This window comes from Phocoena sinus, chromosome 10 (assembly GCF_008692025.1).
Source record: "Phocoena sinus isolate mPhoSin1 chromosome 10, mPhoSin1.pri, whole genome shotgun sequence".
NCBI lineage: Eukaryota > Metazoa > Chordata > Mammalia > Artiodactyla > Phocoenidae > Phocoena > Phocoena sinus.
This window is the reverse complement of record NC_045772.1, coordinates 85,135,286-85,160,540: the sequence shown is the minus strand read 5'-3', so window position 1 is coordinate 85,160,540 and position 25,255 is coordinate 85,135,286. Positions and strand designations below refer to the sequence as shown.

The 25,255-nt window shown below is 36.6% G+C and overlaps 1 protein-coding gene and 1 pseudogene across 6 annotated transcripts in view; both read right to left on the bottom strand.

Moving 5' to 3' along the window:
* The window catches only part of C2CD5 (C2 calcium dependent domain containing 5), an 83,256-nt gene extending 59,331 nt beyond the window's left edge, over positions 1 to 23,925 (bottom strand). For 5 of the 6 annotated variants that reach the window (XR_004351754.1, XM_032645456.1, XM_032645457.1 and 2 more), the window contains exons 1-8: positions 23,738 to 23,919; positions 23,502 to 23,620; positions 13,567 to 13,653; positions 11,986 to 12,157; positions 10,611 to 10,706; positions 8,179 to 8,334; positions 7,131 to 7,329; positions 1,789 to 1,940 (exon numbers count right to left, since the gene is read on the bottom strand). Coding sequence is in view for 5 of the 6 variants with exons in the window: in XM_032645456.1 (XP_032501347.1) it covers positions 1,789 to 1,940; positions 7,131 to 7,329; positions 8,179 to 8,334; positions 10,611 to 10,706; positions 11,986 to 12,157; positions 13,567 to 13,653; positions 23,502 to 23,591 (952 nt within the window). In the remaining variant the exon portion in view is untranslated. Of the gene's footprint in view, positions 1 to 1,788; positions 1,941 to 7,130; positions 7,330 to 8,178; positions 8,335 to 10,610; positions 10,707 to 11,985; positions 12,158 to 13,566; positions 13,654 to 23,501; positions 23,621 to 23,737 lie in introns of all 6 variants that reach the window. The other variant, XM_032645454.1, reaches the window with a different exon arrangement.
* On the bottom strand, positions 9,418 to 10,540 carry LOC116760435 (annotated as a pseudogene).
* Positions 23,926 to 25,255: the final 1,330 nt, after the last annotated feature.

Here is a 25,255-nt window from a genome sequence, read left to right as displayed (position 1 = left end):
TCCTCAGGAGTATTCAAAGATATTTTTGGGACCCATGATAAGGCCAAACAACTAAAAATTGTTAATATCCTATAAATATGCGACTGAGGTATTGAATAGTTATAGTAAAACAAAATGATTAATTTAGTGACAGCTTATAAATGTAGAAATACATGAGAGTAATAGCTCTTTTGTAAGTTAATTTTTAAAAACTAAAAATTTGGAGCTAGAAAATAAAATGCAAAAAAGTTTTCATTGATAGTACAATTGATTGCCTACTAGAAAGCTAAGGGAAGAGAAGTCTCTTTCAGTTAATTTATTATTTGACAATCTTCTTTAGACTTGGCTTTTCTGGTGAATGAAAAAAAAGAAACAGAAAGACCAAGGAAACACTTTCAAAAATGTGTCTGTAGTATGGCAAAAAAAAGGAAGGTAAGAAATACTGAAAAGTGACCTGGAATACACAAATAAACAACCAGTGGACAAAGCCTCAAAAATATGTTTAAGAAAACTTACTCTTCAAATGCTATCCTAGGTCTTTATTGTTTTCATTGTTATGAATTTCAAGGCCAGAACCTCAGCCTTTACTTAAAAACAAAACAAAACAAAAAACCCACTTCACTACAATTTCAATGGTTCAGTTTTTATGACACAAATATGGTGAAGATGCCATATTCCAAAGCATCCATTACTATCAAATATCACATTATTTTAAGTTGTTATTTATAACTATACATGTAAAAATAAAGCAATTATTTTCAAAGAATTAGGTGTTAATAATTATCTTCTTTACATTTTGTGACTACATTTATAAAAATAGATATTATGTCTATAGGATTTTTTAAAATGCCCTTTCTTTACTTTGGAAGTAGTGCTGGTTCTTTTCATTGTTTTCGTAAAATCTGGGGTCATTTTCTAAATCTCTTGTCTAACACAAAAATAAAGTTATTAAAGATGATAAATTAAAAATAATGCAAATAAACTAGGCAAAATGTTTTCATCAATCTGGCAAGGAAACTCCCAGACAAAAATGCTATTTGCAAAAATTGCAAACGATTAACTTTTAAATGTTTTATTTATTTTTTATTTTTCTTAAGAATAATAATTCAATGACTTAAATAAGCTAATTCTATTTTAAGGAGTAAGAAACTAATTTGATTTTTTTAATCAGTTTTTATCATAAAACATATTCACAAAAACTCAGAGATTAACAAAATACAAATAGGAGAGGGAAAAATTATAAATTTCATACCCTGACAAATATGCAAGAATAAGTAAAGCAAAAATGCTATTTTCTAACCTAGAGAGTAAGACTAGCAAAACCAAATATTTTAAATAATAAGCTAATAAACAGATATATGTACTCCAAAATAACCAAATCAGTTGTAAGATTTTTTTCTTAATAAAATCTTAGAATTAAATTCCAAAATAGAAACAATGAATTCAAAAATGCTCATACTGCATGAGGAACTGGATTGCAAGCTACTAGCGTTACTTTCTATCCAAATGCTTTACGATGTTATTCCTCTTAATTTGAGCATGAAATGGAAAATGACTACATGCAAAAATAAATTCTGGCCTTCTTATCTACGCTATGATTAAATCAACAGAATGTCACTCTCTGAACAAGGTAACTTCTGAACTACACAAAATTTTCACATTTTAATTGTAGTAACTGAAAATGATCAGTATTCACATTATCTTTTAACTTAAATGCCAAAAACAGGAAGAAAGGCTTGGATGGAAAGCTAATAAGGAACATAAACAAATTTGGAAAAAAAAGAGAAAAAGTGAGCGGAAGTGCCTTACCAGTTTTGGGTGTCAAACTCAAATCTGTATCAGAAGAAGAGGACTGTCGACTGTAGGACTTGGAAGGTGAAAAGGAATAAGTTTGGTTTTTCAGAGGGGTTGAGGGTCCTGATGAGTGAGTATTGGGATTGGGATCTTCATTGAAGGGAATCCTGCCAGAAGAAGGTGGAGAAATATTAAGTAATCATGTGCCAAAGGACTTGACGGAGGCAGCATGATCTAAACACCAGGAAAGTATTGGGGCAGGGCCAGCAGTCATTTCTTAAGTGTGGAGCTGGGTATGAGGCCAAAGACATCCAATTGCTGTTTAACCATTCATCATTCTCCAGATAAGTAATTATCTGCCTTGAAACAGTTAATAAGCCAAGTAAAAAAGCAAAACAGCATGAAATGGCAGACTAAGGGGGTAAAAAAACATTAAAAGAAGAAATAAACAAAAAGAATAAATACATGAATAAAAATATTTTCAAACAAACAATGCTTTTTTAAGTTACAAAAGAAAAAATGATGACTGCAAATGGTGTGTGTAAATATTCACAATATTTTTTATATTTGCACACACAGATATCTTGAAAAGAAAAACATGTTTCCTTATCCTATAGCATCAAGAGTGCCACAGCTAAAAACACAGCAGAGTGGAAAATGAATATAGGCTACACAGAAACATTGCATTTTATGCAGAAGAGTCGCTTACCTGTTTTCCAACAGCTCTCTTCCACAGAATGAAACAGACCCTACTGTTACAAGTTTTGTATATAAAGAAAATAAGCAAATCAGAAGCTTTGGCAGCTATTTCACTTAGAGTCCAATCATCAATTTTATTTCTAACCAAATGCAGAAATAATGGCAAAAATACATACTGGAGGATTCTCCTAAAAACTCACAGTATACATATACAAGATAGGGTTCTTAGAGGATCTATGGAAGAGACTTTGGAAGCTGGAAGAACACTTTCACTTCCATGTAGTTAGAGCCTCTGCGGCGGCTAAATACAGGATTTCTTCAGTGCCACTGGACTACGAGTGAGAAAAGGAGGAAGCAAAGACTTGTGGTACCTGCCTACGCTACCTGCCTGCCTGCCCTCTGCAGCCACTCTGCCCGTGGCCTGCTTCCCCAGCTCTGGAGTCTGAGCAGTCTCGTACCAGTATAGATGAGAGTGGGAACAGACACAGAGAAGTTCTGAGTAAGTCGTGAGCCAGTAGCAGTGTGAATTGGGCTGTTGTGAGTCGAGCGGCATCCATGGCTTGGAGGATGAACCAGCGGAGACCTGAGGGAATTTGTGGTCAAAGTGGAAGAAAAGAAAACAATACATACAAGAGATAGCAAAGTTATGTTAAAATAATTTCAAAGGAGCTTGTAGTTAGGGGACAGGAATTATTTTTTAATCCCTAGCATGCACAAAACAAGTTGAGATAAAAAAAGAAGAGCTAAATATTAATTTGTTAAGAAATAGTTACAAAGAATCAGGTTAATAAATTAGAATTGTGAATAAGAAAAATAGCAAGCAGAACTGCCAGTGGAATTAAATAAGAAAAAGATTAAAATTTGGATTTTCAGTTACTTTAAAATGTTTGCTATTATTTTGATCACCACAGAGCTTACTAAACAATATTTCAGGAAGAAAACACACATAAAAATGAAAAGCCAAATACGATGTTCTTATACTACTTTGAAACTGAGATATGAATAACTGCTGATATGTTTTTCTACAAAGGAAGTTTAACTAACAGAACTGTTTCTGTCTAGCATATCAATACAGAGCTATATAAGAATATGAAAATGACAGCATAAAGAGAAATGAGTGAATTGAATTAATATAAGTAGATCCAATTATTCCATATTTCAGCACCCCAAGTATATAGCTTAAAACCAGGTTACACTGGGAACAAAACAAAGCAAAGGGACACCACTTTAAAAAAAAAAACATTAAGCAATATAATGACTTTTGTGTAGCTTTCAAACAGAATAGATTATTAAACTTAAACAGAATTTAAACTACATTCTAAATTGAAATTGTGTAAGATATCAACTAACATCCTGCAATAGATCACATCTATGCACATGTAAAGGATACTCAGACCAGATACACTTAGACCAGAAACATACATCTACGGCACTTAAATTTTCACAAAGAAATTTAGCTGAAAGAGCATAGTTATAGTGGATGGGGAAAAAAAGGTATATTATATAATTAAGAATCCTAGACTTCATATTAGCAACTATTTCATTGTGCAATGCCTTCCCTTATGCACAATGAGGGGAAATGAATTAAGTCACTACACTCTGAAAAACTACCATACTCCCATTTTTTAGAATTCAAATTAAAAGTAATCGAGAGCCCAACTTTTCCTGGCCTTATTTCCTTTTCCGCTGCCCAGTGAACATTCCCAATAATCACAATTTATCGAGATCCAAACATGAGTTTTCGTTAACTGGCAATAATGGTCTTTTAAAGACCATCTACTTTCTGAAAATATCACTGCTTTTACTATAGGACAAATGTTTCTGCTTTTGTTGCTAATTTAATTTTTTAAAGTGTTTAACTGGTAAAAATCAAATATCTCACAGGTGACTAATTTCTACACAAGCAACTGGGTGAGGTTTTATTTTTGTTTTTTCTTTCTCTGTTGAAGTAAGTGGCTAATGGAGTTAAAAAGTCTAAGAATCGGTGCCGTACAGAGGAGAAACTATGACTAATGTCTCCTAGAAAGTACTTTTTTTTTAAATTAGAGAATCAATAAACCATATTTAAATGCACTTTCTACCATCAAGATAGTTCAGCTAGGAAACACCAAAGAGCTTTATACTCCATAATACACTAAATATCTAAAAGGAAAACACAAACTGATGGAGCAGAACACACCATTAATAAAAGTAAAATAAAACGAACATCATTAAGTGTTCAAATTATGACATCAAATTAAAATCCAAGTACAATGGAGAGAGCATCACCATAATGTATTCTTTGAGTCCTAATTCTTACCAATCTCCTTGCATGAAAGGTTGCCTTACAAGAATACCCTAGTGGTATTTCTAACATTAAATCTATTCAGGCCCGAACATAATCCAAACTACCTTATCAAATCCCTGTCTAGAATCAACAATGTTAAAATTCAAAACCAAAATAATTATAATCAGGTGACTCATAAAACAATTTTAAACTAGTGCCCAAATTGATTCATTAACAAAAATACAAAGAAGCTGGTTGAAATAAAGCAGCCTGAGGTTTTGGTTTTGTTTTTTTAAATAACATGACTTATGCAGTAATATGCCATTAGGAAATCTTAATGAAGCCACTTAAATTCTTCATGGTGTGAATAGCTGACAATTTAAGGCAAATGGCTACAACAAAATTAGAAAAAGAAAACTTAGACAAGCTCAGATTTACATTAATGGAGCTCTTCCTGAATGAAGGCGAAATGTATTCCCCTACCATCCATATGTCACTTTAAGGCACCAACAGGTACTGCAGCTTTCTTTCCACTAAGTAATTCAGTGAAAAGAGGAAAACTTCAGACATCACAATTGCAAAGGCCAGGCCCCTTCAGGCCGTACAGATAAAGCTGGAGGGTGGCAGAAGGAAGAGGGACCCAGCTCTTTACTTAAATTTGCTATGGAAAGAGAAAAAAAACCTAAATCCCTCAAAAAGTTATACCTGCAATCTGACTTTACCTGTAGCAGAAGGCAGTTCATATCTTTTTTAAGACAGATTTTAAATGGAAGATAAAGCAAATTCACTCAATAAATCATTTAAAACATTTCACTTATCAATATATTTCCAAATAAAATTAGGCAATATATGTAATACTGTGCTCCCTCTTGTGACTAAAATTTAACCCAAATAACTAAAGGCCAGCAGAATGGAACAAGTAAACAAAAAGAAAAAGTTGATAAAGAATCTCACTTTTACATAGACTGTTTGAAAAAAAAAATTGTGATTGCTTTCTAGGCAACCTCTCTTGACTACTGCTGAACTGGGAAACATTTTGGGTTTTCTGACTACAGAACTCTGACCTCCTGATGATAAAAGACAGAGGTCAGCACACCATATAGTACAGGCCAAAATCCATCCTGCCATCTGTTTCGAAAATAATTAAGTTTTATTGGAACAAAGACACACTCATTTATTTGCATACTATTGACGGCTGCTTTCATGCAACATCTGCAGAGCTGAGTCTTTGCTATTTCCATTCCGGTAATTTACCAAAGAAGTTTGTTGACCCTTGATCTAGAAGAATCTCTAGAGCAATGGTTCTCAATGGAAGTACCATTGGCATTTAGTATGGAACAAGTCTTTGTTGTACAGAGTTGTCCCTAGCTGTGCGGGACAGTCAGCATTTCTGGTCCCCAATAGAATCATCCTGCTCACCCCAAGCATTACGACAGAAAATTTTCATTTCAAGCATTCTTTGTTGATAGCACCACCAACACCATGTTGAGAATCTCTGCCTTAGGCACAAACGATGACACATTAGCCAAATGGAGCCAACAGAAATGTTCTGTTGGATCACAAATACTTTTTTAAAAAAATGTGAGAGTTTAAATTCCTTTAGATCAAGATTGTCAAACTCCTTTTTTTTTTTTTTGGTAAACAAACATAAAAACTATATGGCCAGTGCTTGAAATATTAACTATCTGGCCTTTTACAGAAAAAGTCTGCCAACATCTGCTTTATGCAGTACCCAGTATTCTCCATTATACCCAATTATTTTATTTATATAAACTGCTTGGCCTCTGTAGACACTGGAGTTTGAGACCCCTGCACAGGTCAATCTTTCCTGCTTTCTATACTATGTTGCTAATAATAGGCATAATTGGATTATTAGATATAGGGTATTAAGCATTCCCCAGACAACAAGTAAAATTCTTCAGAATGCATAAGCTTTAGATATACAGTGTCTAAAGATGTGGAACAAGTTTAATTTTACATTACTTAATTTGAATTTCATGACAGTATAAATAAAATATTAGGAATATCTAAATAGTTTTAAGCTTCAAATTTTGATAGTCATCTCTGATAAGAAAACTGCTGCAGGAAAAAATGTATGTTGAACAACTCTACTAAAATGTTTCAAATCAGGGCTTCCCTGGTGGCGCAGTGGTTGAGAGTCCGCCTGCCGATGCAGGGGACACGGGTTTGTGCCCTGGTCTGGGAAGATCCCACATGCCGCGGAGCGGCTGGGCCCATGAGCCATGGCCACTGAGCCTGCGCGTCTGGAGCCTGTGCTCCACAGCGGGAGAGGCCCACGTACCGCAAAAAAAAAAAAAATTTTTCAAATCAAATGAAAATATGTACAAAAGATAAAAAGCTCCATAAGAACAAATCATCGATTCATACTTACTCCTTCATTTCTTTGGACGGGGAATTACATGCAGGAAGGAATGCTGCTGGGCTACTTAATTTATCCAGTGTACACGCTGTTCCTATGGCTCGTACCACTAACCCAGATTCGCCTTCCAGATCAAAGCACTGTAAGTACCCGACAACTGCATTTCCTCTCATTTCAAGTACTTTCAAGCCTATCTTCCTCTGCAGTTCACCTACGAAAAAAGAAAGAAAACACAGTCGGCCTCTTATCTGCATGTTGCATAATACAAAGCTGGACGTGGTGGTAATAGGAAAGAGTCCAGAAAATCATAGATTATTTAATATATTAAGTGTAACATTATGTTAAATATAACATTTGTATGTATTTATAAATATTAAATATAATTAACATGTTAATATAAGTATAAATATATTTCTATTTTCTATTTAAATACATAATTTTATTATAAACATAACATTTGTACTTATTAAATATAACATATTTATTATCTGATATATCTGTGTGAGAGTGTGTGTGTGTATGTATGCATGCGCGAGTGTATATATACACTCACGCATATGTACATAATAAATACAAACTTTAGATGGAAATAAGTTCTTCAAAGGAAAATAAAGAAAAGTAATGGGGTAAGAGTGGCGGGGGAATAGGGGTAAAAGGAGGTACAAGTTGTCAGAGAAGGACTATGAAAAGGCAACATTTAAACAAAACACCTTAGAGAGATTACCTAAGCTCTGACAACAAATAAACACTCCAAGGAGGAAAACTATAACTCAGTTTCCTACCTCCTTGCTCAGGGCATTTTCTACCATGCCACTTCATAAGCCCAATTTCCTTTTACTACCTAGTTAAGAAGTAACTATAAGCTTCTGATTCAGATTTCGTCTTATTATAAGATGGCAATGCACATGTGTTCAGGAGGACGGGGCCAGGGATAGGGAATCAGTCAGTTAACAATTCATAGTCTTCACTGTAAAGTTTTAGTAGCATGTCAAAAGGAAGTGAAGAATTTTGGAGGATTAAGTCAATCAGCCATGAAGTTTTTTGTTTTTTTTTTAAATACCTGACATTAAAGAAATGAGTCTCTGTCTGGCCTCGTTTGATGCCCTTGGTGTGCGAATTCGATCAATCCATTGATATTCTGGGTCTTCGTTGACCACAAGTTCTTCTACAAATCCATGAATTATTACAGCTCTATAGCACTTTGGAATAGATGTCGCTGTTAAAAAAAATTATCTATTATGCTTCTCTTTATCACAAGGCTAAATTTAACTTTTTAAAAATGTACAACTAAGTTCTTACCTTTTGGATACATAGTACAAGAACATCTTTTACTGTGATAACCTCAATGCAATCATAATAATACTTTCAATCAAACAGTCTTCTAAGTTCCATTTTATTCTTAGAAATAATCATTTTCCTTCATGAGGCCTCTTGCCTTTCTCAAGTAAGCATAGTAAGATATAAACTGTATTTTTATAATTCAGAAAACAGCTACAGACCATCTTAAATAGCGTTCAATACGAAGTGTAAAAAAGTCAAAATTAAAGTGAGCTAGCTGATATTATATAAAAAATCAGAAAGCAGATAATGAATACCAAAACACTCTAATCATCGGAAGTCCTTTGAAAAAGTTCTGCACACCACATACTGCAGCCTTAAAAACCAAGCCATTAACTTTCTGACATAATCTGAGAAGTCATACAGGCCTGTAGTTTCTAATAATCCATGGTTATAAGGCCAATTGGTTCAGTAGTCACTATACTACTTAATAGACTCATTCAATACATAGAACAACAAACGTCACTGGATTTATTAAAAAGGGGAGAATGTGAGAACATCTATACCAAACTATATGCATGCCTTGAAACTAACTCCACTACATAGGAGTTTTCAACCCTATTAGTCCAGGCTGGCTATGAATTGCCCAGATCTGTTTAATTGTGACCCATATTTCATGGCATCCGCAGGGCTCCGTACCTGTAGATGCTTATGTCACTATGGATAGTACCACAGTGCCACCTCTAGTGCTCCACTCCTATCTTTCAGCATACTATACCAGCATAAAAAGCCACTGGCTTTTTCTTTTTTTGACAGTTATTCAAAGCTTAATTATAGTCAGATCTTTTACACATTTGACAAAAGTAATTTGTTCTAACTTTTGAAAGAAATGTAATGGGCAATAAAATATTAACCTTTATAAAGTAAGACAAATACGTGAAAATTATTTTAACCTTTGTTGACTTACTGGTACAAGAGTAAATTCTACGTTAGATGATTAGCTTGCAATCTTCTCTATAAATTAGTGTCCAGTAATTATGCTTTTTAAATAATTCTGCTTTTTAAAGCCATTTGAGGCTTCTGCAAGATATACACGTCCATTCACCACAAATGGCTCCACGTCTGTATGGCCCGATTTCGAAGAGCCCATTTGAATTAAGTCTGAATATGCCACACGTGTAGCCTCATCAAATTTGTTTCCCAAATGTAGGCATTAATGGGATTTGTTTTCATTGGCTGAGAAAGTGTGACAAGTCCTCTCCCCCTATGTTGTCGCTAACCTCTGACAACCCGCTGACATCAAAGTAGCAAAGGCTACTGTTCAGATACAGTGTATCATCTGTTTCATATCACAATGTTTTATATTATGCAGACACATACCTAGTTTAACAATGCAGTGATTTTCTTTCAACATGTGGCCTAAATGAATTGTGGACTCTTTCTGTATAGGTCCGTTTGGGTTTATTCCCTTAATTGTTGGGTTTTGAGTTAGGACTGTAGCAAATGCACAGTTCACCTACAAATGCACACTTTGCATTCCCATATCTAATTTCTCTAAGGATGAATTAAATTGTTGCATTGCAGGAAAAAACATTCCACCTTTATTTTCAATCTTGTTTCCAGTCATTCTTAAGTATTTCAGAGCTGTAATCTTATGTAGTGCTTTAACAATTAATTCTCCACCTCAGACTCAATATCACTAAAGGTTTATGTAAATATTGTCTCATTAATATATGGATTCTTCTTTAAAAATTCTGAAAAAGATCCAAAAATCTTCACCTGTTACCCTTTCTACTGGAGTTAAGTGACTGTAACCAGCAATGATTAATGTGATTCCTTCTAATCACACGCTTGTGGGCAGAGGCTGGCACAGAGACTAGAGAAGGGGGGATGTGGGGAACAGCCAGAGGCAGCCTCCCTGTGGGCCACAGTGTCACTGTCATGATGACCGCATGCACAAACATGCCCCACTGGATTTTTCTAAAAAAAACTTTCTATGAACTTGTGAAAAATTAGATATCATTTACTTTAAAATCAGATAAACAGTTCCTAGGGCTACAGTAATTACTTCTGAAAAATTCACAATTTTCTCTCTGGCATTAAGACCAAGGTATAATACGTTTTCCATTAGACTTCTGAAACATTAATATGATTTCTCATATTTAACAATTATTAAATTTCCTGTCAAATGAGTAATAAAATATATTTACTTACTGCAAAAGAATTTGACTCCACATGACGACTGCCTAAATCGATTTAAATCATTGAAGAGGTCTACTTTGACAACTACATTGATTTCCCCACGGATACCTATAATTTCAAAAGGAAAAACAAGTTTCTACCTTAAGAAAATAAAGTATAATTAAATAATCAGGCAAATAATGATTTAAAAATAATGTATCAATCATAACAGCAATGCTAACTTTGTTTCCTAATTATTTTCATTCTATAGATGCTCTAATTTATTTAAGTAAATCCTGTTCTCCAATTTATTTTACCATTTTAAACATCAATGAATAATATAGAATATGAATGTTACAATACACATAAATCTCATCAAACATCTTATCTTCTTATAATAAACTACTACCAATGGAATTGCCAGGTCAAAAATGTAAAATAGACAGAAAAATGCAAGGCTGTAGGCAGGAGCATCTGCCAGTTCCTTATGCCCATAATGGTCCCTCTGCCATTTTAAAGAGATGACATATTTTTAGGCTAGTGGCTCTCAGACTTTTTGATTGCAGGACCCTTCTACAATCTCAAAAATTACTGAAGATCTCAAAGAATCTTTGTCTATGCGGGTCAAAACCTTCAATATTTACCATACTATAAATTTAAATTGAGAATTTAGACAAATATTTACTTATTACTTCATTTAAAGTAGCAGTAAATCGATTTATGTCAAAATAAACACTTTTATAAAAATAACTATTTTGAAAAACAAAAGAAATTTTAGTGATAAGGGTGGCATTACATTACATTTTTGCCAATCTCTATAGTGTGTAGCTTAATGAAATAGTTAGATTCTAATTTCTGCTCTACATTCAATGTGTGGTAACATCATACATCATGAAACCTCTGAAAACTCCACTGTACAACTTGTAAGAAAGTGAGACTAAAAATGGCAAATGTCATATAAGTATTATCCTGAAAACAGTTCTCATCTCACTTCACAGAGCCTGTGAAAGTATCTCATGGACCCACAGATGTCCCCAGACCAGACCATACTTTGAGAACTTTGCTTTAGGCAACAAAAAGCTTTTGAAGAATTTTTTTTCCTTTCAAGAATTTTTAAGTAGAAAAGTTTCAAGATTATTCATTTTAAAATGTGTTTTAGAAACAGAGTAGCAATATTAGATGATTTTCAAATGATACATTTGCTTACTATATTGTACAAATTTAGCAGGCATTATTTCAAATTATGGTCAGAAAAGTTACAATTCTACCAACAATACAGACTACCACGTCTATTAAAAGAGAAGACATCTTTTGAAGATATGTATTTTAAAAATACCAGGCACAACACAAAAGTCTTTAAGGATAAATTAAAAGACTGTGACTTATTTTCTTAAAATGTATTGCTTACCATGAATGGTATCATAAATTGGAAACCATCCTGAGATGACTGTTGCAGCCTCACTGTAGAGTAAAGGATCAATGTCAATGTACACTTTACCAATGGCATCATTTGCACTATATGTATCATGGTCAAGAACTGTGATCTGGAGAGGTTCATCTTGTAAATCTTCATCATCCACCTAAAAAAGTATATCTTAAAAATTAAATCTTATAATTTAAAAATCTTCATTACCATAAATGTATACATATACCAAATGTAAAAGATTACTTATTTCCAGGAAAAGAAATCTTATAGATTTATCTCTAAGCAAATGTAGGTAGAGAGATAAGTCATTAGGGAAATGCAAATCAAAACCAATTAGATAACACCTCACATCTACATTCTTTGTATTAAACTGGTCATCAAGTCTGGTGAAGTCAACCTCTGAAACCTAAATACCTTCTTCAGGTGGTTTAAATATGAGACAGTTCAAAGTAAAAGAATGCAGATGGTCCTTAGCCATAGGAAATCAAACTCACCTCATTCATAATAAAAATACACATTAAAATTATACTGTGAATACCACTTCAGACCTACTAGGATGGCTTACATTTTAAAAATAAAATAAAATAAAATAACAAGTATTGACAAGGATATGGAAAAACCAAAACTCTCACACATGCTGGTAGGAATGTAAGATGATGCAACCACTGTGGAAAAGTTTGGCAGTTCCTTAAAAAGCTTAACACAGAAATTACCGTGTGACTCAGCCATTCCACTTCTAGGTATAGACCCAAAAGAACTGAAAACAGGGAGTCAAACAGATACTGGTACACCAAAGTTCACTGCAGCATTATTCACCATAGCCAAAAGGCAGAAACAAACCCAAGTGTGCATCAACAGATAGAGGATAAACAAAATATGGTATACTCATACAATGGACTATCATTCAGCCATAAAAAGGAATGAAATTCTGATACATGCTACACAACATGGATGAACCTTGAAAACATTATGCTAAGTGAAAGACGCCATACACAAGAGGACAAATACTTATGATTCTACTTATATGAAACGCTTATATAGGCAAATTCAGAGTCAGAAAGTAGATTAGAGGTTACGAGGGGCTGGAGAGAGGAGGGCATGGGGAGTCATTGCTGAATGAGTATTTTCTCTTTGGAGTGATGAAAAAATTTTGGAAATAGTGGTGATGGTTGCACAACATTGTATGTATGTGAATGCAATTAATGCTACTGTATTGTACACTTAAAAATGGCTAAAATGGCAATATTTATGATACGTATTTTTATCACAATTCAAAAAGATGTTTAATCTGTACATTATTCTTAAGTGATTTTTGGTATATGCTAAAATCCAGAGAAAATTACTATATAATAATATAATACCTTTTTAATCTGGGTTCTCCTATTCATATATGATATTTTCTGAACTGTAACATAATTTTTTGAAAACTCAATATTCTTAGGAAATATTTTTATGGTGTAGGAAAACTACTATACCTGAAATAAAACGTAGTCCAATCATTCCTGCGAAAAAAGGGTCACCTCAAAAATGCACACGCAAAAATGCTGACATTTAAAAACTTACCTCAAATTTAAACCATTCTGAGTTCCACTGAGGGTTGAGCGACTTGAGATACACATCTGTTTTAAAGGTGGTATTACCAAATTTTACCTAAAAACAAGTAAGAACAGTTCAAATAAAAATATTAAAAATGTGAATAAAATTAAAATTTAACATCAGCTAAACAATAGGAGGATTAACCATGAAGGGGATAAAAGACAACTATGCCCTGAGACAAAAGGCAAGAAAGTATGGATGGGTCCAGGCAAGTTTATAAACTACACCTGGAACAAGGGATCACCCACTGTTCTGCCGGACTAGCTCTACAGGGAAATTAAAATCAGACCATTATGTCAGTGTGGAGAAAGTACTCACATGGCCTTCACTAAACAGGAGCTCAGACAAAAGGGGAAAGTCTTAAGGGTGGAGGACCAGCAAAATACAATCAGAAGGTAGAAAGGACAACTGACTCTTACCATCTTATCAAGGGAATCCAGAACTACAGCCCATTATTATAAGAACTTAGTAACATATCCTCATATTTTCTCACTTCCTCAGTATTTGTTACTTTTTAAATCCTTACCTGTGCATACACAGTGATCAGCAATAAACTATGGTCATTAAGGGTTTTATGTTTCTATCTTCAGGGACAATAAAAGGGGTTGGAATGGGGAGACTACCCTGTTTCACAGCCAGTCTTGGCAGATACTAAATCAAAATGCAAAAGTAAATAAGAAAAAAAGGAAGGCGGCAGAAAGGAGGCTAAATCCCTGGGACTTGCTTCTAAGAAAGAATGGAGATTGTGAAACCTCAGGCTGGACTTGAGAAGCGGTCAGGAAGCTTAAGAGCAAAACAGTTAAGAAACTACTCCCTAGATTGTTTCACTTTTCCTAAACTTGATCTCTCTAAGCTCTTCCCTAATTCTATCAGTTATCACCATTAAGTATCTTTTCTAACCTCAAAATTCATTAAAGGTTTATCCCAATACCCAGTCAAGAGTTTTGCATGTTGTAGATACTTAGGAAATGCTGGTTTAATCAGATAATCTATGAAATCTCCTTTCCTTCTTGACCTACAACCCTACTATGGGTATTATAATACTTGTAGATATTAATGTTTAATCAGTCCAGAAAATGTTCTAAAAGCAAAATACCCAAACCTATAGTTATTATCTTCTGTACATTTTTCTAGTTATTTTATCATGCAATTTGAATTATCAAGGAATGATACCAACCATTTGGTACCTAGGCAGTTTGGTCAGAGGGTTGAAAAGGTTTAAGAAATTACATAAAAATAATGAGTTCCTGCATGGTAAGGAATATGATAAAGTCAAAGATAAACAAGAAAGTGAGAAAAAGGATTTGCCAAATATGTCACAAACAGCTAATTTCTTCAATTTCTAACAAGTTCCTACAAAGCAATAAGAAAAAGATCAACAAACCAACCAAAAAAAGGAAATTCAAAGAAATGGAAATATAGATGTCTTTTTTTTTTTTTTTTTGCGGTACGCGGGCCTCTCACTGCTGTGGCCTCTCCCGTTGCGGAGCACAGGCTCCGGACGCGCAGGCTCAGCGGCCATGGCTCACGGGCCCAGCCGCTCCGCGGCACGTGGGATCCTCCCAGACCGGGGCACGAACCCGCGTCCCCTGCATCGGCAGGCGGACTCTCAACCGCTGCACCACCGGGGAAGCCCCTAGATGTCTTTTAAGTATATCAAGAGCTGAAAACCTCATTCATACTAAGAGAAATCAAACTAAACCGACATTTTTACTACTCAGGTTGGCAAAGATCAAAAAGTTTGAAACCACAGTGTGAATGAGGCACTCTCATACTCTGTTGCTGTGAATGCAAATTAGAACAATCTTCACAAAGTGCAGTCTGACAACACTTACCGAAATTGTAAATGCCTTTACCCTTTAAATTCATACACAGGTGCACAATGACATATATAAGCAGCATATAGTAGCAAAAGATTGGAAATAACCTAGAAGTCCATCAATCAGGAGCTGGCTAAATTAAGTATGGGAAAGCCACACAATGCAGTGCTATACAGAAGACAGAAGCAGTTCTCCGTGCACTAGTATGGAACAATGTCCAAGATACATCCCTCTACTGCAGAGCAGTGTGTACGGCATTCTTTGTGGAGGAAAAAAAATGACAAAATGTTATAAGGCATATGATATATGCCTATATGTGCACAGATTGTTTCTGGAAGGATATACAACAAATGTTAACAGCGGCCACTAAACGAAACAAGACAGATCGGTTAAAGGAAAGGCCATGAGAGGCTGACTCATTCTGTACATTTTGAATTTTGAGCCATGCACATATATTACCTATTTTTTAAATGGATTATTTAAAATTCAAAAACATCAAAAATTAAAATAAAATTCAAATGGCAAAAACTGTTTTGATTCAGTTATAAAATTCTGGATTCACTGCCAGGAATTTCTCCTGAAGTACTTTCACATATGGCCCCTTCCCAAAAGATATACAAAAACCTAGTGACAACAAGAAAATGACTAAATAAATCACATGCTCCCTACTAAAGAATGGAGTTGATTACATGTACTGTCAGGGGATTATGTCAATGGCATAATAACTGAAAAAACCAAGTAGTAGAATATAAAAGTATGATTACATTTGTTTTTAAAAATATGATATGTAAAAGTTTTTGTTTTTAAAGCCAAGGAGAAGGAGTAGATGAATACATGCCAAAGAAGTGACAGCAATTATCTCTGAAGGGACTGATAAGGGTGTAGACAACACAGTATAGTGTTGTAAGTAAGAAATAAGGGGCTTTTAAGTTTTACTTGAGTATTTGAATCTTTTCGAACAGGAGCTATTCATGTACGGTCATCCCTCAGTACCCACGGGTATTGGTTCCAGGACTCCTCCCACCCATCCCCCCACCCCACAGATACCCAAATCTGTGGATGCTCAAGTCCCTCATATAAAATGGCACAGTACCTGCACATAACCTATACACAACCTCCCATACACTTTAAATCATCTCTTTAGTACCTAACACAATGTAAATGCTATGTAAATAGTTGTAAATACCATGTGAATACTATGTAAACAGCGATCACACACAACAAATTCCAGTTTTGCTTTTTGGAACTTTCTGGAATTTTTTTCCAAATATTTCCTACCTGCGGTTGGTTGAATCCGAGGAAGTGGAACCCAGGGATACGAAGGGCCAAATGTATTACTTGCATAATTTTTTTTTTTTTACTTTTAAATCACAAATGTTAAAGAAATGAAACAAGGAAAAAGAAACCTGGGAAGAAATCTGCTCATACTTAAGAAATCTTACTTATCTAGTTTTCATTACATTTCAATATTCAAAATATCAAAGAAATACTTATTGTTTAATTTACCTAAAAACTGCTTTATTTGAAGTAAAATGTCATTAGGATTCATAAAAGCATTCAAAACCATTCAAAAGCCAAATGTACTTAAGGAGTTTGGCTCAACTGCCAAAAACAGCATATCATTTCTTAAGCTATGATTTCAGAGCCCTCTTCAGTTTTTTCCCATTATAATGTAGTGCTATACTGTGATTTTTTTTTTTTTGGTCAACTGTCCATTCTAGATATAGTAAAAATCTGATAGTCCCCACACTATACTAAACAAACAAGCAACAGACAAGATTTTAGAAGAAGAAAAAGGCTAGAGTGTATGTTTTGCCAACATTGTGGTGATTCCCCTTCTACTAAAGAAGAATCAGAGTTCATTTGGCCTTATTTAATTCGAAGGAGATTTTATTACTCAGCAATTAAATGAATGCCTTACAATTTAGTTAACATCAGGGATTTTAACAAGATTCCCTAGTAAGGTAAACGCTTTCTCTTTCCCCACTCATTAGCTAAATTACCTTGAGAAAGTTATTTAACCTGTTATTTAAAGCTGCTTCCTCCTCTGAAAAGGGGAGTTGCTGTGAGCATTAAACAGGATAATGTATGTAGAGACTTGGCAAAATGTCTGGTAGAAAATGCTCATTAAATATTAATTTCCTTTCCTCTCCCTGTTCCCTCAAAGGCTCCTGGATAAACACAAAACGATAATGTAGTTTAGCGGAACAGTTTGTAACATGCACATTAATATTGGGATATATTTTGATTAATACTCCCCTGGTACAGAATCCCATCCTGTTCATCCTGGAGATTCCCACAATAATCATCCTTAAGTACTACTTGGTCTTCACTGGCTTCCTAAACTCCTCACATCATATATAGTAGAAATTCCCTCAACCCCAACGCAATCAGGACCAATATCTGATTAGTCAATCAAATAATCTGGTTAGATCAGATAATCATTAAAAATGATACAAACAGTAAACATTTTCAAATAAAACATATAAATAAATATTCACTCCTCTATCTTTTATCGTAAGACTGAAGCTTCTTCTTTGAGTAAGGGTCCACCGTTGACAGTTCTGTGTCATCTTTTTTGCATAAACCAAAACATATCATCTGTGTTTGCCAGTCTCTCATAACATATCATCTGTGTTTGCCAGTCTGGGTTTCTTTAAAATGTGGTAAAACTTAAAATCACTGGTAAAATAACTATGGATAGAGAATCCTAGATTTTTTACTATCTTCATCTAATTCAAGAGCAATTTTTAGCAACTGTATCCATAATGCTTTACACAGCATTATCAACTTCATTATCCCACTTATTTCACTGATTTGTATAAGATTTAAATAAGTAACAATAACAAATACTGTTGGCATAAATAGGTTAGGGAATAAACGCAACTGCCTCTTGGTAAAGCCTATCAGCCAACTGATGGGAGAAGCAGACACACTGGAGTATAAGCTAACGGTATGGGGTATTCAAGAATGTGTTTATGGCAGAAATGCAGAGCACTGGGCACTGTAATGAGGCAGTTAATAGAAACTGGTTAAGAGAGCATCTGCTGTACAGACTTCTCTCCATCGTTTTCAGACCACTTAGTAATCCGCATCCTCTCTACCCAGCCAAATTTTATTTCCCACTTCTATTTAACAAGAACCCTCCCTTCAATTACATGTGCTATATTCCCTCCTTTTGCTTTTATCATTTATCCTCTTCATCCAAAAAATGCCCCCTTTTCCTCTCTGCCTATGGAAATGGCACCATCTTTCAAGCCCAGCACAAAGATAGAAATCTTTCATATCACATAATTTATCCCTTTATTTTTTATCCCTTTATTTTTTATTTTATCCCTTTATTTATCACATATTTATCCCTTTATCCCATATCACAAAATGTATCCCTTTATTATATTGTAATCCTTCATTATCCCCTTTTTCATGCATTAATCTTTCCCTTTCTGCTGGATTATTCCTATTAGCACACAAATATGTTCTAATATCTTCCACCTTATTTTTTTTTAAGTACTAAAAACTGCATACTCCCCCCCGAATAACACACTATTTCTTCTCTCCCTTCACATCCATATTTCCTGAAACAATTGCCTATTCACGCCTCTCCTACTTCCTTACTCCCATGTACTTTAACCCTCTAAATCACTACAGTATGGGCTTCCGTCCTTGACACTCCTCAAGCCAGGACCCTTAACATCCTTATGTTGTCCAATCCAGTGATTTCTCTGTCCCCTTACCTGACCTCTCAGTGCCATTTGACAGTTGAGGATTTCCTCTTTCTAGAAACTTCCTCTCTTGCCTTCTGAGACATTACTTTCTGGATTTTTCTCCCACCCACTGGCTAACAATCTCAGTTTCCTTCCCCTAGTCCTCTACCTCTAATAAATTCTTAATGTCATGTTCATTCAAGGATCCATCCGTCTTCTCGCTCCCTCTTCTCTCCCCTAAGTCAATGGTTCGCAAAAGGGACAGAACCAACTTCTAAAGAAACTTTACATATTTAGGGACGAATAATTTCTAAATTTCAAAAATTTCGTTTTTGGGACAAATAATAATAGTATTTAGTAAGGAAGACCAGAGATGCTAGGTGTCCTGCAATTCAAGAGACAGTCCCCAACAATGAAGACTTGTCTCATGTCATGACTTTCAAATATCCACACCAGATAGCCACATGGGTGAAAAACCTACCTAGACCCTAACTCAGGTTTATAGATAGAATATTATGATGGGTTTTAATACACATTAACTGTCAAGAAATGCAACCACTGTGAAAATTAATGGACAACTCTCTTTTTTTCCCATGAGCTGACTATAGTGTATTTTAGGAAATCAGATAACCAATGGCAGTGAAGGCCCATCCGAGATGCCAAAACTACACAACTGTCTCACTCTGTGAGAGGAGCAGTCATGTTCACGTGATTTTACAGGGAGGTGAGGTACTTCCTATCCTGAATTCTGCTTTATTTTCTCCACATGGGGAGCTTCTCACCATCTAGCATACTTTATCTCTTACTTAACTATTTTTTTGATTAACTCCTTCCTCCACTAGAACCTAAGTTCGGTGACTACAGAAACTTTCATTTTGCTCACTGCTCTATCCCCAGCATGCTGCACAACAGCCAGTATAGTATCTGATATAGACAAAGGCTCAGTAAATATCATGGGTGCAACCTGATTACTTCATGTCTTCTGTGGTCATTAACAAGCACTTCCATATTGAAACACATTAAAAAATACTTTTATTTCTCTATCATATTACAGTTAGAGCATTATATTGATATTTTTAAACTGTGGGCATAGATAGGTTATATTAGCTATAGATATCATGCCAAGATAGTAAAGGGAAGATTTCAAAACACCTGCCGTATAAAGGCAGGACCGGGCCTCACAAAGTTGAGAAGCACTGGCCTGTGTGAGCTTATTTTTAACTCACACCTCTCTTCGAAACACCACACTCACAAATCCAACTTTCTCCTTGACAACTCCAATTAAAGGAACCAAAGACATCTCAAATTTAACATGCCCAAATGGAAGTTGAGTCTCAACCCATTCAATCTCTCTCAACCCTATGGAGAGTCAGAAAATTGCCCCAGTGACTCCAGAAAGCTAGGAATCACCTTTCAGTCTCCCTTTCCCTGAGCCCTACTCCAGTCTACCAACAAATCCCCTACTGTCTATCTTCAAAGCATATCTGGAATCCATCCATTCTACTAGCAAAACCATCACCTTGACCCTCACTGCCTCTTTTTTGAACTATAATGGAATCTCCTAACTAGGTGCCTGCTTCAGCTCTTTCCCCTCTGCAGTTCATTCTGCAAACAGCAACAACAGTGCTCATCTCAATAAGTGCTTCCCTCTGAACTGAGAATAAAATCCAACCTTTATCCTGCACAACTGGCTCCCTGATTAACTCTCCAACGTTACCTTACAGCACTCTCCCCTTCACTTACTACATGCCAGCACACACATCTTCCTTCACTTCTTAAAACAAAGCAAACCAAAAAAAAAATAAAAATTAAAAAAATTAAAAAAATAAAAAAAAACAAAGCAAACCCTCAGGATCTTCCCTCTGCTGAGACTCTCCTATCCTCCAGCCTCTTTTGCCCGGCCCCTCCCCTACACAGACAGACACAGACACACACACACACACACACAAACACACCTTTAGCAGCTAGCTCCTTCTCATCCACAGGTCTCTGCCTAACTGGCACTTCCTCGGAGGCCTCCCCTGATAATTCAACCTAAAGTTCCTGAGATTCTCTATCGTTTTCTTTCATGGCACTCATCACAACTTGTAATTATAAATGTACTCTTGGGACTTCCCTGGTGGCGCAGTGATTAAGAATCCGCCTGCCAATGCAGGGGAAACAGGTTCGATCCCTGGTCCAGGAAGATCCCAGGTGCTGTGGAGCAACTAAGCCCATGCGCCACAACTGCTGAGCCTGCACTCTATAGAGCCCATGAGCCATAACTACTGATAGTGAAGCCCGCGCTCCCTAGAGCCCATGCTCCGCAACAAGAGAAGCCACTGCAATGAGAAGCCCACGCACCACGATGAAGAGTAGCCCCGACTCGCCACAACTAGAGAAAGTCCGCGAGCAACAACGAATACCCAACACAGCCAATAAATAAAAAATAAATAAATAAATAAATAAATGTACTCTTTCTTTACTTTTTAATGTCTGGCTCTCCCACCAAAATATACATTTCATAAAAACAGGAACCAAGTCTATTTTGTTCACCGTCACATATGCATCAGCTAGACCGGTGACTAGCATGGGGCTTGGCAAAGAGCAGACAGTAACTGTTTGTTGAAAGAAGGAATTAATGAGTCACCCTTTAATCCAACCCCTCCCTCACCAGCAAAAGCCATTTGTTACCAAGGCCTGAGAATTTTACCTAAGAAATGTCCCTCAAATCTTTCCCCTTTAATCCATTCCCATTGCCATTCTAAACGTGCACATATTGTCTGGGTAATTTTACCACCTTCTTAACTGATGTTGCCTCATCTCTCATCTATCCAGTCCATCGATAACATCACCATTCAAGTCATCCTACAAAGAAACAACCTAATCCATACATGATCTTACTTCATTTCTGCTTGAAGAACTTCCCCCGTTTACCCTCTATTTACAAAAAACACAGAAAAGGGCGCTGGTGCCAACCTACATTCCCAGCCTTATCCCTCACAACCTCCACTACGCACACATCCACTTTGACTCCAGACACATCCCAAACTGAGATCGTTTCCTAACACACCATGTATGCAACTCTGTGCCTCTGATGTTCCCTCTGCCTGGTAAAATCCTGGGTACCCTACAAGGCCCAGTTCAAATGTCACTTTTTTTAGGAAGCCTCCCTAAACCTTCAGAAACAGAATTAAGTTTCCACAATCTACAGAAACACTCATCATCTTGTCTGGAGAGGCAGTATTTGCACCTTGTATTAACAAACCACTAGGCTTTGGAGATTTACAAGGTTAAGGCACCTTGGGCAAATTATTTACTGTTCCTAGGGTTTTTTAAGTTATATTTTTAATTGTAAAAACAGTCAATAGAGATTGACGACGCAAATGTTATCTCAGAACATTTTCCCTTGTTTCCTGAATTTGCTAGGCTCCTATGTACCAGCAAGTCCCCATAGCAGTTCTCAGGTTTCATGGTTCCTTTCAGATATGTTTTAATTGATTACATGTATATATTGCTTGGAAACAAAAGTCCATGTGATATTAAAACAAACAAACAAAAAACTTGTGTCTTTCAGGTACTTCAATTACAATATGGGAAAATAATACAAGAGCAGGACTGTTATAAGGACTAAGAATTGAAAAAAACTTAGCACAGACCTGGCAATAATGAGATTCAATATATATTAGCTATTATTTATTAACCTAAACTGTGTGGGTCAGTCTCTGAGATACCGGAAAGCAAAGACTAGGCTTTGGCAATCTGTGTATCCCCATCACCTATCATCTGGCCCAATAACACACCCAGTAACTGTTTCTCACATAAAAATGAAGTTGAGCTTAAGTATTGCCATGGCAATGTCTGATTAGGTCAGAGACTCTTTAGGGAATATCAACAATATTTTACATTGATATGGAATCAGGCTGTATATTATCATGCATCTATCAACTCCAAACATTAATAGCCCAAATGATTATCGTTCTAATGCTCTGGCTCATCATGACATTTTTTTTTTTAAACATCACCTCCATCACTCTAGCATTAAAAGCTAGCTACCCTCCCCCCGCCAACGAAGGGTGTGTGTGTGTGTGTGTATGTGTGTGTTTCAGTGGCCGCGTGGTCACACCTTGGGATGTCCTGACTGGCAGGTGGCCTGTTAGGAGTCCTGACATCAGGGTCACCCTGCAGGCAGAGCAGTAACAGCCTCCCCGCGCGAGCAGTGCTCCTATCACATGGGCTGCAGTCTCGGCAGTCAGCCCTCCAGGGACGGCTGTACAAACACTGCACCCAGCAGGGCGGTCGACAGGGGAATAGGCTGAGAGGCTGCGGGCGAGGTGACTAAGATCCTTGACAGGGCTCGGCGCTCCCTGTGTTTGGAGGGGCAGGACCTTGCACCAACCTCCACGAAGGCATCAGTCAGGTCACTAGCTCGGTCCATCACCGGCAAATGGCGCCCGGCCACGATTTTCACCTTCAGCTTCCCAGGCATCGTCTCGGCTTCGGCCTCTCCTTGGGCTCCTGCAGAAATAAACAAGCGAGTCTGAGCCGAGCGCCCAGCGGGGCGGGGGAGGGACTGGGGCGCGCGGGGTAACTGACAGCGGAGGGCGCGCGGCGGCGCGCCGCGCCGCCACTTACTCTCGGAAGAAAAAGGGAGCCGTCCTGCGCGGGAACTGAGGCCTCATTCCGGAGAGGCAGCCGGAGGAGCGACCCCGGTGCAGGCTTCTGCCCCGGCTCCACAGCGTAGGCAAGAAAAGCAGAAGCCAGTCAACATCCCATTGACCCGCAGCCGCCCATACGAGTGTTTCTCCTCCCCCCAAAATGGCGGCTCCCAGGGCGGGGAGGAGGCATCGATCGCTCGGCGCTCGGCCCACTTCTCCTGGGAGGCACTAAATTCGCGGAGAGCAGATAAAGGAGGCGGGACGGACTTCGAGGAAGCCGGTAGGCAGGGAAACGGGTCGAGCCCCGCATCATCCACCGAGTCTGGGGCTGTAGTTTGGCACCTTGCTGCTTCCTAGGAAGAAAACCTGCCCACCCTCTGGGAATGAACCGCAGCTGCGGCTCGGTAACTTCTGCAATGCATTTCCAAAAGGCTGGGACAGAAGGAGAAGCAGCGGAGACTGCTAGAGGCGCGATTTCAGTCTTCCTTTAACAACCCACTAGTAGTTTGTGAAATCAGCTTAACTGGTTTCCACCTGGAAAGGGTACAGTTTTTCTTATATCTGAAACAGAGTGAAAAATTTCAGGAACATCTTGGATAGTCGAGTAAGTATTCTGCAGTAACACTGTTTATTCAGTCATACACACGTGTACTGGGTGACAGATGTTAACGTAGATCTTTGGGGGAAAAAAAAACAAAAAATTTCGAAATCCAAAGCCACTGCTTGAAAGAAATTGCCCTGCACTCTTAGATCATCTCAGTGTGGTTATTAAACATCTGCAAACCTAAAGATAAGACCTACAATGTTGGCAGTAGTTCAGGACCTCCTATCATAGGAAATTGTGTTCGACTAATTGGACCAGATAAGCTTGATTATACATCTTGAAGAATCGACCCAATTGTATATATTCATAAACATGCTAAAATGAGGCCTAATTTATAAGCTCAGACCATCAGAAAAAAATTAGGGAAGTTGAAACACACATATGCAAGAGGTAACACAAATCACTCCATACCACGCATCAAAAGTAGAAATAACAATAAGTGCCATATCAAATACTAAAATCAGCACTAACCATTCCAGTAAAAAGATTATACCACTGGATTCATCAGGAGTGGCAAATTCCCAAATGAAGATATCAGGATGATATTTTTAACTTTAAATATAAAGGCATCCAAATTGGAAGGAAAGAAGTAAAACTGTCACTATTTACAGATGACATAATACTGTATAAAGAAAGACTCCATGGAAAAATAGTTAGAACTAATAAATGAATTCACTATAGTTGCAGGATACAAAATCAATGTATAGAAACCTGTTGCTTTCTTTAAACTAATAACCAACTATCAGAAGGAGAAATTAAGAAAATAATCCCATTTATAATTGTATCCAAAAGAATAAAATACCTAGGAATAAATTAATACAAGGTGAAAGACTTGTATACTGAAAACTATAAGACATTGGTGAAAGAAATAAAACACAAAATACTGAAAAA